The sequence below is a fragment of the Ochlerotatus camptorhynchus genome, unplaced genomic scaffold (assembly GCF_037179485.1).
Source record: "Ochlerotatus camptorhynchus isolate MF236.1 unplaced genomic scaffold, CSIRO-AGI_Acam_v1.1 ptg000467l, whole genome shotgun sequence".
Lineage (NCBI taxonomy): Eukaryota > Metazoa > Arthropoda > Insecta > Diptera > Culicidae > Ochlerotatus > Ochlerotatus camptorhynchus.
In genome coordinates, this window is record NW_027040953.1 from 801643 (window position 1) to 818040 (window position 16398).

The 16398-nt window shown below is 40.5% G+C and overlaps 2 protein-coding genes across 2 annotated transcripts in view; both read right to left on the reverse strand.

The window, feature by feature from the left end:
- The window catches only part of LOC135712290 (mitochondrial amidoxime reducing component 2-like), a 141036-nt gene that overhangs the window by 30966 nt on the left and 93672 nt on the right, over positions 1–16398 (reverse strand). The window lies entirely within an intron of this gene.
- Positions 1–16398, reverse strand: part of LOC135712298 (uncharacterized protein DDB_G0271670) — an 87679-nt gene that overhangs the window by 11796 nt on the left and 59485 nt on the right. The window contains exons 4-7 of the mRNA XM_065235266.1: positions 8389–8946; positions 7029–7240; positions 6903–6969; positions 6332–6511 (exon numbers count right to left, since the gene is read on the reverse strand). Coding sequence (XP_065091338.1) covers positions 6332–6511; positions 6903–6969; positions 7029–7240; positions 8389–8946 — 1017 coding nt within the window. The remainder of the gene's footprint in view (positions 1–6331; positions 6512–6902; positions 6970–7028; positions 7241–8388; positions 8947–16398) is intronic.

Here is a 16398-nt window from a genome sequence, read left to right on the forward strand (position 1 = left end):
TCAGAGGAGTTTTCTCTGGATGCTATCAATGGAAGTTTTCCGGCTTTGCAGTCACCGAAACGACTGATGAATTGCAATATCTAATCGTTGGGTTGACTCAGGAGTTTAGAGATTTCTAAGCAGTCTCATTATTTTCCATTAATTGCTGGAATTTTCAAGAAAATTAAGAGAATTTCAGAAATGTTCCAAAAATGTATGGAAAATAAGGGAGGTCCCATGAATATCAGAAAAATGTATGGAACGTAAAAGAAGTTCCGAGAACTTCTTGAAAAATTAGGGAGCTTCATGAAGGATCGGAAACTACAGACGTGGTCAGAGAAGTTCAGGGTGGTCAGGGAACTTCCCCCAAAGGGTTCAATATCAATCGGCGCCACCGGGATTTTCGGAGGCATAAAATCTCTGAGCACGGCTTCCTTCCGAAGGGTAGTAAAGCCATTGGTCCCCGGTCCATGAGTTGATGGGTCGATTGGTAGGGTCTAGGTGTGGGAGCTGCCTTCCTGGCATGTCGGTAGCATTGGTTTCGGAAACATCAGGAAAATGGCGGAAACCTATGCATACATTATAGAATTTCAAAGCAGTTCAATCAAACTCACTGCAGGAACTTAAAAAATTTTTGAGAAATTCAGGGAAGTCTAGAAAACTTTGTTCTTTTTCTTCATCGCATATCAAGATTATTGCTTATCACATATTAGCTTATTGCGTGCTCCTGGGGGCAAGACAGCTGTACTCAGAGTAAATATATTTGCAACGAATAAATTTGAGTTACTCACATTTACTCAAAAATGATCAAAGTAGTCGCGATTTTCTGATAAAAGCGGGGATCAATGAAAATATCGTCTGACAGCATATTTTGTTTGAAGCATCTGTTCGCCCATTCGACAGATCGAATCGCTCGTTTAACAAATCGAACTATGGACAAACGAAATGCTCCTGTGGTGGTTTGACTGCACGACGGTTTTACGGGGTTTGTCGTTCATGTGTGGCTTAGATGCCTTTCAGGCACCTTCCCTCGTTGGCGAGAATTGACACGGCCTAGGACGATACAGGAGTGACGGGAGTGACCCGGTCCAAAAGGGGAATTCTCCTTTCCTGAGGTACAACCTGAGCTTTAAACTTTCTTCGTGGTTAATGGAATTGGTCCTTGACTGCTGATTGTGGTATATTATGTAGCTGCTGATTCTAGACCAGATTAGGTCAGCTCTGACCAGCTTCGTGGAGTTTGTTAAGGTTCAACAATTAAATTGGTATTCTTCTTATTTTTGAAATATTTTTCAATCGTCATCATTAGTATACACATACATTCAACATTATTAATACAAAAATTTAACACATGTATTTCATGATTTTAGAACGAAAACTTCCCGGCTAAATCACATTCACTGTATTTACTTACTTCGAAGCATATCACAATTACACGCAATCTAATACACGAAACTCAAAACAACTGCTTCTCAAAACTCTTGGTGAACAAAATACAATACCAAGAAAACCACTTAAACTTTAGCGCTTTACCAGCAATCGTAAATGTATAATTGAAAAAGCGTTGCCAGATATATTGCCTCTAGCAATTAATTAAAGTTTATTAAAACAAGCAATTGTGAAGCTTGACTCATCAACATGGATGAGTGGATGTATTTAATGGTGAATAAATATCGAGGGATTTAAAAAAAAGAAGAAGTAAACAAATTATTTACCCTTTGTGGTACCTTAACATTAATAATCATGCCATGGCCAACAACCAAAAACAGTGCCGTACCGTTTTTGGAAACACGGCCTCATATGTTTATTTCCTCAATGTTGTGTCCAGAACACAACATTTCATGAGATATCAAGCGTCTAATCCCTAAAGAATGATCGAGTAATATAATAAATCGAATAGAGCTTTCGATGAATTTATAGATAGCATAACCTGCAAAAATCATATGTAACGAATAATGGGAAGGCATTGTATTCTTATCTTTTTGAAAATCGTGCAGCTTCCTGTATGTACTCTATTATTTTTATATATTTGGGTGAATTACGTTTTCATTGAGTTTCTGGAAGTTAAAAAAATTATAAATTTGAACTATATTGCTCTAAGAATTGAATTTATTGAATTATTTTAGCCCAATCCGAACCTATCGAATCGCCCCAAAAGTCCCTACCCAGAATTCCAAGAAAGCACGTCAACTTACTTAGCTTGAAAGCATCGGTATCAACAATATTTTCAATATAACAATCAGGTTGCTATAAGATATTGAGCAACGTGAGTTACTCAGAGTTACTCAAAATTAACTCCGATTTTACTCATGATCGAAAGCTGTCTTGCCCCCAGGCGTGCTCCCAACTTAGTGTTCTAGATGCACTTCCACAGTTATTTATTTGTCGAGCATGGAATTACAAAAGTTTGTATCACTGCGCCATCTTAGCGGCAACAAACAGAACTAGTTTTATTCACTAAATTGTAGTCCTAATTAATCCAAAAACCGGCACTGAAAACGTCAACTCAATTGAATGCAATCCCATGAAACGTTATTATTTTACCTGCTAGATTTAATTCCTGACTCACTGTGCATTGGAAGCACCCATAAGATCTCTGAAAATCCTTTAAGATCACTAGAACTAAGTTTTCTGAACTACTTGGAACTTCTTTGAACATTCGATAATATTCCTCAAGTTCTCTCCACTTCTCTGAAGTTCTCGTGACTTTCCAAACATTATTTGGATATACCAGAAATAATTAAAATTTCTTTAAAGTGCCTGAAGTTTTTCTGAAGCTTATGAAGCTTCTCTGAACTTTCTAAAATGTACCAAAAGTTTCAGAACTTCCCTTGTGCTTCCGCAAGCTGTTTATTAAAGTCCCTAATATCACAGAGAACAGACGTCCAACTTCGGTCAGAAACTTGTGTAAAGACAAGTGGGAACATCCCTGTTGCATGGTGCTAGCATCTCCTGATTTTTTCTATAAATTTTCCACTTTCGACCAATTTGGTGCTAGCACAGACAAACAGACATAACACATTGAATATTTCTCAATGTAAAACATCGTCGCTAAAACATTACCGGCCTCTGTTGAGTACACTGTGCTGGGTAGTACGCTGAACAGATGGCGGTAGTGTGTAAACGTCAAACTCAAGGAAAATGACTATGCGTGCCACAGGTGGCGGTACTACCAACTACGATACTTTTAAATTGACCGTTAAATGCTGGTTCGATGAACAACTTGCGAGTGTTATGTCTGTTTGTCTGTGGTGCTAGTATTGATACATTTTCTGTTGAAAATTACCACTTGGCGCTACCAGCACTTAGTGTCTAGTATAAGTTTTCCAACGCCAGCGCCATCAGGTTGTCAAAGACGATTTTTAACGGAAATCACCATTAGTGGCGCTTAAGTCGAATAGGAATCTTTACACTAGTTTTGAGAGAAATTTTGTTAGAGCCTCAAAGTATGTACTCTGTGCTAAAATTATCGGCATTTCCTTTAATTCCTCGGAACTTCTTTAAAGATCCTACAATTTCATAAAGATAATGGGACTTTCCCTAAAGATCTTTATTCTTTCCTGATATTCACGGAACTTCCCTGAAGTGCTTGCTATTTTCCTGATCACGTTCCTGAAATTTCCCTGAAACTGTCCAAAAAATCTCAAAACTTCACCGAAATTCCCTGGACTTCCATGAATTTCATGAATCTTCTATTCAATTTTTTTCTTAAGTTTACTTAACTTCTGTGCAAACTTGGAGAACTTTAGGACAGTTCCATTAGGTGTGGGAAAATAGTGGGAACCTTCAATAAGAACCTCACAGAGCAGGGTGCCTTCCATTCATTTTGGATAAAAAAATGTTTTATTAAATTATAGAACAATAAGATATTATAGTAATATTTTATTTGTGTAAGCAACAAGAAAAGACTGTGAAGTTTGTGTTTGGCACATAATACCTGCCAATTTTGCTACACGAGTGTCACAATAAGCGATTTTGTCATTTATTTCACCCACTCTTCGCTCTTCACTCTTCGCTCTTCACTCTTCGTTCTTCACTCTTCGCTCTTCACTCTTCGCTCTTCGCTCTTCGCTCTTCGCTCTTTGCTCTTCACTCTTCGCAAAGAGGCGATTAGAAAATCGCTCATTGCGACTCTGCCAAAGTTAAATTTGCAGGTTTTATGCCGCAAACACAAACATTACAATCTTTTCTTGTTACTTACACAAACAAAATATCATCATAATGTCTTATTAATCTATAATTTAATAAAACATTTTTAGCCAAAATGAATGGAAGGCACCCTGCTCTGTGAGGTTCTTATTGAAGGTTCCCACTATTTTCCCACTATTTTCCCACACCTAATGGAACTGTCCTAAAGTTCTCCAAGTTTACCTAAGGTTCTAGGAACCCGAAATTTTTCTGGTATTAACTGAAGTGAATTTTTCCGAAAGCTTTGAAAATGTCCTGAAGCTATCGGACACCAATAAAACCAAACTATTTGTACCTGGTGCGCTGACATATTTTAACGCACATTTGTAAGCAGAATTGTTTTAAATGTTTGTTTTTGAGCTTGGAATCGGCTGTCGACAGAAGCAGGCCACTCTCGATGTGGTCCTCCTCATTGTTCTTCATCAGCAGTTCTTCCGGTCGATGCCTCGTCAACTTTGGAAAGCACCCGTTTAGTGATGAGTGTGTGAGTGCTGACCACGTCTTGCGTCCATTGCTGCAATGGAAGCGCTCTGATCCCCGTTGGCAAAACTGTCATTCAATGAAACCCCTGGAAGCGGATCCCGTTCGGAAGGAGGATGCTTTTTGGATAGCGAAAGAGACAGTGTTTATTGTGTTGTATCTTTTGACTATAGCTTCAAGATGTTGTATGGTGAACAAGAATCCTCGGCTCTGCAAAGTTAATTCGATTGAGCCTTATCAAATAAATTAATGAAAACAAAAAAAAATGAAGGTGCTAATTGAATCTGGATGAAGACAGAACATTTCTCATGTTGTATTTTTGTAGCGCAATTTATCTCATATGTGCGTCTAAAAATTCAACAGTGAACATGTATGAGGGCGTATACGCGATGATCGATTCTCTTCATCGATTTTCTCTTTGCATTGCTGGCTAAGCGAAACCATTTTCTAGCATTTGTTCAACGCAGAGTTGTAACAGGTTGTATTGGCTATCAACAGCAAACGCACCGAGAAACGGTAAATCTAGCGAGTTATTAACAAAAGAGAAAATCGACGAAGAGAATCGATAATCGCGTTTACGCCCTTATGCGTGCTCACTGTCGAATTCCTCTAGACGTTTTACCTTTAATGGTGGTAAGCTCCAACCGGTATTATCCTCGGATTAAATCATGATCAAGAATGTCCGGCTGCTTTGATGTCGACATCAAAGTGAATCAACGCGACTTTAAGCAAATATTTTGCAGATCATCCAAACAGGGACGGTATTAACAGTTAATCCGAGTTGGAGCTTACCGCCATAAGAGAGGAACGCAAGTAGATCGCTATTGTTGAGCCCAGTTAATATTGATTATGGAATAAGTTCTCCAAGTAACATTGCTAGTTTTACAGAGGTTTTATAGCACTCTACAAGTCAAAATCATGGTCAAAAAAAAACCTCATAGAACCAAAATTGTTACTTGGGTAGTTAGTTAAGGAATAAGAATAATAGTAATCGGTTTTCGGAGCTAGTTACTCTTGGACAATGCTTTTAACTCGGGGCATCCCGGGAAATTAATCAAAATTCACGTTTCCGAATTCCCGGGAATTTTCTTAAATTTCCCGGGAAACAATTTTAGGCGTACTTTTGGGATAAAAATACAAGAACATTCCCAGAATAACCTACGGAGAAAATTTGCAAAAACGTCTAGAAAAAGTCTAAAGATCTTCCTACGGAAATCGTAAGAATGCTCTAGGTGAAGTCAGATGAATTTTCTAAGGGAAGCCAGAATAAATCTCTGGGGGAGTCTAGAAAAAACTGCCGAGGAAATCAGAAGGCATTTTCAGGCGAAGCCAAAAAGACTTATCGAGCAAGTCGGCAGCAACTTCCGGAGATCCAAAAAAAACTTCTAGGGCAGTTAAGAACATTTAAGTTGGTTGAACCTCCCACCGGAAGTCAATAGAAGTCCACAGCTCTCACGAAACAAGAATCCCGATGGCCATAATTGTTCAAATAATGCGCTAATGAAGTAAAAATCTTTCAGATTGTCCGGGACAGACTCTTGAGATTGTAACAAAAGTTGATTAATAAATGTGTTAGAAACAGAAAAAAAAGAGACAGGTTAAGTTCAAAAGAGTGAGGGAAAAGTAGAAGTAGAAGTAGAACAGAAAAGTTACGGAACAAATCAACAAAAGAAGTCAAAATTACCGCAGAATGGCTAGAAGAGAAGGAAGAGTGGCTAGTGGTGATGGTGGAAAGTCGTCCTTCGTCGTTCTTGTTGTTGTTGTTGTTGTTGTTGTGGTTCTTGTTGTCGGTGGTCAGTGACTCGGTGCCAGCGACGACACGGTACACGGTTCCGGCAGCACGTGCGGCTCGATCGGCCGTTTGCTTTTAGATTGTTTATTGTTTATTGTTTATGTTTTTTTTTTCCAGTTCAATTGTGACGTTTCAATATTTTGACAAATGAAAGTTTGACGTATGAGAATTGTTTGGTTTTGTTTCGTTTTCGAGAGACGAAGTTTGACAGAGAGTTGGAAAGCGGTGCAGTTTTGTCGAGGTGTGTTTTGGGTGCAGAGTGAGTTGGGTTAGAGGCGGGGAAGAGGTGTTCATTTGTGAAAAAGAAGAATAAAAAAAAAATGGGAAAGAGAAAGAAGGTCAAGAAAATCAAAGTGTCAAAGTGTCATTTGCTCCGGTGGGATAATTGCTTCAATGTGGTTGGTGGTAAAACAGTCGGAAATAGTTTAAGGAAAGCCAGCTGTTAAACCAGCAGGATACTTACACGGATGATGTCGAAGAGGAAGTTACCGGAACCGCCGGCTCCGCCCGAGGAACCGCCAAATAGAAATCTGCAAAATCAAAATGTAATGTCAATCTTGAACACTAGGACTGGAATGTCAGGGATTACCTTTTGTTACGATCCTCGTCGTTGCCTTCGGAGTCCAGCGAGAGTTCGTCTAGGGCAGAGCTCTTGGCCGAGGCGTCACTGGCTTCGTCGTTTTCCCCCACGGATTTGATGTCCTGATCGGTGGCACGCGCCTTACGGATCGCATTCAGGGTGTCACTCAGTCCGGCCAAATCCAGCGATTCCAGCGTGTTCAGGTCCTGGGTGGAGGTTATCTACGGAGTGGGGAGCCGCGAATGGTTGTGCACACGGGAAGCGCGATCGTGGTGGAAGGTAGGCGGACCATGCACCGTGGATGGAACATAGAACACAAACCCACATGCAGGTTCACACACACACACACATAGAGAAATGAGCGCGAGTTTGGAAATGCACGGGTGTGTGGTGTTTTTTTGCGTTGGTCGGTAAGGTAGGTTTGTTTTTCACGATAGATGATTATTTTGTTGTTTGTTGAAAGAATTCGAATTCGAATTTTAGGTTTGGGATGAAAAAGATGAAATGAGAGCATTAAATGAGTTTGGTTTGATTTCTGTATCATGTTTAGGCATTTGTTTTGGTAGGATTTCTAAGGAAAATTATTACGATTAAATCTAGATGCGGGGAAGGTTATGAAGGAAAAAGAGAGTGAAAGTGAGACAGGAGACAAAGTTTTCGTCGGAGAATGAGAAACAGATGTAGAAAGAACAAACTGGGCTCTACACAGCTACGGAATGCGAATACGAGAGGGAGAGTAGGGCAATGGGAAATGACTGCCAGAAAGGGTAGCGGGAAGAACAGAACACACACAGAGCGAACGATCCCATACAAGTGTCATCGTGAAAGTACGGTAGTTCAACTTTTGGCCACCGGATCACGCTACAGTACAAAGAGAGAGAGATAAAGAGAGAGGAAGAGAGTAAGAGAGGATGGTAGAATGGTAAAGCAGCTGTCATTCTTTTGCCTAAAGTTCAAAGCATTATGAAACATTCAGTGGTTTGTTATGGAAGAGCAATGACGGAATCGGTCATGCTAGATAGTTGTTATTGCACAAATGATTCGATCTATGACACACAGATATTACAACTAAAAGAAGGAGAAGAAGTCGAAGAAGAACAGAGAGATTTGTAAAGAGAAGAAGAGAGCTACTAAGATTAATCATAAAAATAAATCCCATGACGAGCGCTGCCGCTACTGTAAACTAGATGGCGATGCGCCCCGTCGGTAAAGTAGATCTACTGTTGTTTTACACCAGACAGTCTTCTAGCTTCGCTCTTGCGCTACACACACACACTCAAACACTGGTGAATCGCTACTGGACTAAATTAGAGTTGTTTGTATCTATGTAGTTGTGTGCGTGGAAATGGATGAGCCGGAAGTCTCATACCAAGTTGAAATCGGTGCTGTCTTGTGCATTCTGTGTGGTCGTCAGTTCAGCACTGCTGCTGCCACTTCCGTTGCTAGTGATGGTGCTAGGTGCAGCCGTATCGGCGGAAAGTGCCGTAGTCGTGGGATCGCTGCTTGATAACGACGACGACGACGACAACGATGAAGAAGAGGAGGAAGTTCCCGAGCTGATAGCACTTGGCAGTGTTGCCGTCAGAGCGGCTGCCCGTTTGCGAATTTCGTTTTCATCCGATGTGGTAGAACTGGAGTCGGTACTGGAAACGGCCTTCTCATCGTCGTCGTCGCCGTCGTTGCTCGGTGGGAACGTGGGCAGCGAAATGCTCACTTTGCGTCCACCGTCGCTGGAGTCGTTCTTTTCGCTGTCGGCTTTATCATCATCATCATCATCATCATCAAAATCAGCGTCGAAATCATCGTCGGTGGTTCCGCGATTGCTGGCACCGCCGCCAGCGCCGCCACCCAGACCGCTGCGGAGTAGGATCGGTCCAATGGTGCGGAACAAATAGGACGTGATCATCTGGATTTTCTGATCCAGAATCTACATAGTAAAAGGGGGGAATCGGAAAGCATACGTGGAATCGAGTTCAGAAAATAAAGCTCATATTTACAACATTAATTTGATGAATTTCTGAGTAGTTCTGGAGGGAAAAAAATGACGATGGCGACATCTATGAGTGAGCGTGAGCGAAGCGACGCTTGTCGTGCTAGTGACATGTGATGAAGCGGTTTTTGGTTAAGATCAAGCTGTGAATGCAACCAAAGGGGGGTAATTGATCTCTTAGATAAAATAAAAAGCTTACAACGCCCTGATCGAAGAAACGCAAAAAAAGCAACCAACATTGGACGGAAAAATGAAAGTTGTTTCCATTCTATCCCTGAGTACGATTTTGCCTTCGCCGTGTCGTGGTCGTCGTAGACCGGAGCAGAGCAATGCAGAGCCGTCGTCCTTCGGGGGGGTTGATTTTATTTATTTTCAATTTTCGTCCTCTAACCGGTCGCCAACGCCACCGATGTGGTTGGTTTATTCAGTTTCTTTTATTTTTTGTTTATAGTACTCGTAGGCTGCACTGCTCTAATTGCACGCAGTCGGAAGAACCCACAACGCCTGGCTGGTTGATCTTTTTTTGGGGGGTGAACCAAAGCCACAAACCCGGAGGTGACGAACTCATAAGCACCAGACGGCGGATGATTGATAGCTGATCGGTCACGATGGAGTCAAGTTAAATAGGTCTCAGATTGACTGAGCGCGTGACCCTTTGAGGTTGCGTCCGTCGAATCGGTTGGATGGTGGATTATGAGGAGCTATTATGACATTTGAAACGCCTCGGTGGAGAAGATTACTGTTGCTCAGGGGGGGTTGACGGCAATTTATCAATCCCAAATGTCCCATCCAACGATCAACATGTTTTTGGTGGTGTTGAGTGGGTTATGAAGATGTATTTTTAATTGCGGTTGATTTATTCATTGGTCAGTAGGGTTAATCTGGCTCGAACTGGTTTCGACGACCGATCTGTTAACAGCAACGAACCGACATGCCACAGGAGCTTTTCGTTTGTCCCCAATTCGAATTGTCAGACGAGCGATTCGGACTTTCGAACGGGCGATCAGATATGTCAAATGAAATGAGAGGCAAACAAAGGCAATATAAATTATACGTGGGTTCGTGTCCTAGCTCATAGCTTAACGTAATATGGCGTCTTGGGCACGAATTGGAAAGTAGCTTGTATGAGCTATCACGTCGGTTCGTCGGTGCTGATAACCTCAAAAGAAATATGAGACTTTGTTAGCAGTCCTGAAGCGATATATTTGATGGCATATCGGGCCCAGTCTTTTTAATTAGACGGTTCAAATTAGTGTTTCCTACCCGGGACATCCCGGGAAGAGTTTGCCGGGAAATTGGCAAAAATCCACAAGTGAAAGTGGTTCGATTTCTCGGGAAACAGCTGTTTTGAGCAGAAGCTATACTAAGCATACATTTCCATTTAAAAGTAGACCTTACCATCCGGGAAGTTTACTAATTTGATTTACTTGGGGGAGTCAGAAAAACCTTACCAGAGAAGCCGGCAGAAACTTCTGGAGGAATCATTCTGCAGGAATCATTCTGCAAGAATCATTCTGTAGGAATCATTCTCGAGGAATCATTCTCGAGGAATCATTCTCGAGGAATCATTCTCGAGGAATCATTCTCGAGGAATCATTCTCGAGGAATCATTCTCGAGGAATCATTCTCGAGGAATCATTCTGGAGGAATTATTCTGAAATAATCATTCTGGAGGAGTCATTCTGGAAGAATCATTCTGGAAGAATCATTCTGGAGGAATCATTCTGGAGAAATCATTCTGGAGTAATCATTCAGGAGGAATCATTCTGCAATAATCATTCTGAAAGAATCATTCTTGAAGAATCATTTTGGAGGAATCATTCTGGTGGAATCATTCTGGGAGAATCATTCTGGAGGAATCATTCTAGTGGAATCGTTCTGGTGGAATCATTCTGGTGGAATCATTCTGGTGGAATCATTTTGGTGGAATCATTCTTGTGGAATCATTCTGGAGGAATCATTCTGAAGGAATCATTCTGCAATAATCATTCTGGAAGAATCATTCTGGAGGAATCATTCTGGAGGAATCATTCTGGAGGAATCATACTAGACGAATCATTCTGGAGGAATCATTCTGGAAGAATCATTCTGGAAAAAATCATTCTGGAGGAATCATTCTGGAGAAATCATTCTGGAGAAATCATTCTGGAGAAATCATTCTGGAAGAATCATTCTGGAAAAATCATTCTGGAGGAATCATTCTGGAGGAATCATTCTGGTGGAATCATTCTGGTGGAATCATTCTGGTGGAATCATTCTGGTGGAATTATTCTGGTGGAATCATTCTGGTGGAATCATTCTGGTGGAATCATTCTAGTGGAATCATTCTAGAAGAATCATTCTGGAGGAAAAAAGTCGAGCAATATAAAAAAAAAACTTCTCGTGGAAATAGTATATACTGCCAGAGAAAACCAGAAACCAGATGGATTCTGAAGAAACTTCCGGAGAAGCTGGTAGAAACTTTCCAGGCAAGGTAACAGAAATTTCCGGAGGAAGTTGGAAGACACATGCAGGAAACGTCAGTAGGTATTTCCGGGGGAACTCTAAAAGTCGTGAAAGTCGGAATTTAGAAGTAGGTACCAGGAGATTCCCGAAGAGTCTTCCTTAGGAAGTCAGAAGAAGCTTCCATTGGAGATAGAATACAAATTCCACTTCAACGAAGCCAGTAGGAATCATTCTTGTGGAATCATTCTGAAAGAATCATTCTGGAGGAATCATTCTGGAGGATTCATTCTACATGAATCATTCTGGAGGAATCATTCCGGAGGAATCATTCTGGAGGAATCATTCTGGAGGAATCATTCTGGAGAAATCATTCCAGAGGAATCATTCTGGTGGAATCGTTCTGGTGGAATCATTCTAGTGGAATCATTATAGAGGAATCATTCTGGAGGAATCATTCTGGAGGAATCATTCTGGAGGAATCATTCTGGAGGAATCATTCTGGAGGAATCATTCTGGAGGAAATATTCTGGAGGAATCATTCTGGAGGAATCATTCTGGAGGAATCATTCTGGAGGAATCATTCTGGAGGAATCATTCTGGAGGAACCATTCAGGAGGAATCATTCTGGAGGAATCAGTCTGGAGGAAATATTCTGGAGGAATCATTCTGAAAGAAATCATTCTGAAAGAAATCATTCCAGAGGAATCATTCCAGAGGAATCATTCCAGAGGAATCATTCCAGAGGAATCATTCCAGAGGAATCATTCCAGAGGAATCATTCCAGAGGAATCATTCCAGAGGAATCATTCCAGAGGAATCATTCCAGAGGAATCATTCCAGAGGAATCATTCCAGAGGAATCATTCCAGAGGAATCATTCCAGAGGAATCATTCCAGAGGAATCATTCCAGAGGAATCATTCCAGAGGAATCATTCCAGAGGAATCATTCCAGAGGAATCATTCCAGAGGAATCATTCCAGAGGAATCATTCCAGAGGAATCATTCCAGAGGAATCATTCCAGAGGAATCATTCCAGAGGAATCATTCCAGAGGAATCATTCCAGAGGAATCATTCCAGAGGAATCATTCCAGAGGAATCATTCCAGAGGAATCATTCCAGAGGAATCATTCCAGAGGAATCATTCCAGAGGAATCATTCCAGAGGAATCATTCCAGAGGAATCATTCCAGAGGAATCATTCCAGAGATTTTGGTAGAATTTTTCCTGCAAAATCGGACGAAGTTTCTAATTCTAAAAATTTAATAAACTGCATTTAACTAATAATTTGTAGCTGGATGAACATATTTTCCAGTTCCTGAGAATTCCTCTCAATTTCCTGGTAGTTCAAAAAAGCCGGGAAATTGAAACACTAGTTGAAATGTTCCACCTAGAAACAGGATTTCTAATACTTTGCATAATGTCTTTGTGAGTCACTAAAAGAGATAAGATTTGATCGCAAATTAGGCCTCTGGAAGAAGTAATTTGTAGATTACTTCCTCAGACATTGAGGGGTTCATGGAAGTGTCTGAGACAGATCATTGGAAGGTGCTGAAAAAATATTTTGCATGCTCTTTTAAATAGAGTTTGTGGCCACCCCTCTGTAATCTGGAGGATATTGATCAAGTCCTGCAGTAAAGGGACTCGCTGAAGATTACTTCCGGGAAGTGCAGGAATGATAATTTCAAGACTCCTAGGGCTTGAAATGATTTCTCAAAACACTTGGAGACTTCGGTTCTATAGATCATAAAGATATACTCATTGGCGAAGCTAATGTGGGAGTCAAGGGGGCAAGGCCCCCTCCAGAATTGTTTAGTCAGTTTGGGTTCATTTCGTAAAGTGCTGAATCACTTCTGAAATGGTTTCAATCACTTTGGAATGTACTGAACCACTTCACAAAAGTTCGAAAACACTTCTGAAAGTACTGTATGATTTCAGAACGCACTGAATAACTTATTACAATTTCCAAAACCCTTCAGAATGTACTGACTCACTTCAGAACAGTTTAGACTCATTTCGGAAAGTGTTTCAATCACTTCGGATATCACTGAACCACTTCAAAAAAGTTCGGAATCACTTCGTAAAGTACTGAATCATACCAGAACGTACTGAATAACTTATGACAAGTTCGATACCACTTCACAAAGTACTGAATCACTTCAGAAAAGTTTGGACTCATTTCGAAAAGAGCTGGATCACTTCAGAAATATTTTCAATCACTTTGGAAAGTACTGAATCGCTTCATAGAAGTTTGGAATCACTTCGGAAAGTACTGAATCAATTCAGAACAGTTTGGACTCATTTCGGAAAGTGCTAAATCACTGCAGATAGGTTTTTAATCACTTAGAAAAGGACTGAACCACTTCACAAAAAATCGGAATCACTTCGGAAAGTACTGAATCATTTCAGAATGCACTGAATGACTTATGACAAGTTCGAAATTACTTCAGAAAGTACTGAATCATTTCGAAAAGGACTGAATCGCTTCACAATCGATCACTTCGGAAAGTTCAGAATAACTTCGGAAAGTGACAAGTTCGGAATCACTTCAGAAAGTTCTGAATCACTTCGAAACGTATTGTATCAATTTAGAAATGTTCAGAATCACTTCGGAAAGGAATGAATTGCTTCACTAAAGTTCGGAATCACTTCGGAAAGTACTGAATTATTTCAGAACGTACTCAATAACTTATGACAAGTTTGATACCACTTCACAAAGTACTGAATCACTTCAGAAAAGTTTGGACTCATTTCGAAAAGAGCTGGATCACTTCAGAAATATTTTCAATCACTTTGGAAAGTACTGAATCGCTTCATAGAAGTTCGGAATCACTTTGGAAAGTACTGAATCATTTCTGAACAGTTTGGACTCATTTCGGAAAGTGCTAAATTACTGAAGAAAGGCTTTCGATCATTTAGAAAAGGACTGAATCGTTTCATTGATGTTCGGAATCACTTCGGAAAGTACTGAATCATTTCAGAACGTACTGAATAACTTATGGCCAGATCAAAATCTCGTCAGAAAGTATTGAATTACTTCGAAATGTATTGTATCACTTTATAAATGTTCGGAATCACTTCGAAAAGAACTGAATCACTTCAAAAAAGTTCGGAATCACTTCGGAAAGTACTGAATCATTTAAGAACGTACTAAATAGCTTATGACAAGTTAAAAATTACTTCAGAAAGTACTGAATCACTTCGGAAAGGACTGAATCGCTTCACAAAAGTTCGCGATCACTTCGGAAAGTTCGGAATAACTTCGGAACATTACAATTTTGGAAACACTTCAGAAGTGCTCAATCACTTCAAAATGTATTGTATCAATTTAGAAATGTTCAGAATCACTTTGGAAAAGACTGCATTGCTTCATTACAGTTCGGAATCACTTCGGAAAGTACTGAATCATTTCAGAACGTACTGAATAACTTATGACAAGTTCGAAATCACTTCAGAACAGTTTGGACTCATTTCGGAAAGTGCTGAATCACTTCAGAAATGTTTTCAATCACTTCGGAAACTACTGAATCAGTTCAGAAATGTTTTGGAATCACTTCTGAAAATGCTGAATCACTGAAGAAATATTCTCTTGGGAAAGTACTGAATTACTTTTATTTTTGGCCCCTCGAAGATGGTTTTTCAGAACTGTCATTCAGGATGTGACAACTTCTAATTTACTAGAACAGGTCACTTTTGAAAATCCTCTTATAAGAGATCTTTCAATTAATCTAGAATGAAGCTTAAACCTGAAAAAAATTGGCTTTTGAAATTTACAGAGGTCTCTATGACTCTCAGGATGATGACATTAAATTCTTCACCGGAGAGTTTGGTTCAAGCATCTAAAACCATTGCTGACCTCAAGAAGAGATTGGTTCTGATCTGTACAATTCCTTTTATCCTAAGGAAGCCATTTCTTATTTAAAAGGGGCCATTTGTAGCCGTTAGAAGATGACCTTCCAGCGCTTTAAAAGCCAGCCTTTCTTTGGTTTCTGGAATAGGTCTCTAGGGGAAACCTTTACCTTCTTTCCAAGAAGATTTGATTGGAGTATCCAGGCCGGAGAGGTTGTGTTGGGTTGCCTATTAAATACTTCCTGTCGAGGTTTACTAAGCCAATTTTAGCGATCATTAGCGCTAGATCCGAAAATTTCTGTTTGGAGACATCACTTTTAACTGTACAGTTCAATTTTGAACTAAGATTTATAAAAGATTATATTCTAATACTGCCAAAATTCCACACACAAAATAACAACCGTGCAATGCAAATCCAATGACTGAATTCTCAACCACCCTTTCAGCGAAATAACTCCACTAACCTTCACACGCACAACGACGTGCCTTATGGAATCTGACAGACTATCATCTATATACAGAGACCCCCCCCCCCCCTCGACGTGCCTTTCGGCCATGACTGCGTACCTACAATGGTCACTTCTCCTCATTCGGTGGCATTGGACTTGAATTCGTCAGACACATGCCACAGTCCCAGATGCGCTTATCCTGACTTCTTCACTCGAACAGCAATGGTACTATTGCAAGCAAGGACTGACCTAATAGGGGCTTCCGAAAGCCTCATCAATTTTCGCTTGCACTGTAACTGATGGATTGCGAAGATCTGAGCGCGTGCGTGCGCTCGGTGATGAACAATGAAGGATGAGCTTCAAATGATGATTGCAGTAGAAGCTGAAAGCACACTCAAACGACAACAAACAACACTCGAAAAAGACACGGCCAACGGGGATGTGAGGGGTGCTGTGGATTGAAGGGTGAACACACGACAGGAAGGTGGTAGAGGAAGAGACATTTGTACAACAAAGTTCCGACGGTTCGCAGCAATCGGAAATGGATCTTGGACACGGTTCTAGGCGGGGGTCTTCTCCATTTGTGGAAAAATAGAGATGATGATGATGCGGTGGATGGTTGAGACAGGGGGTTTCCGATTCGGAACTG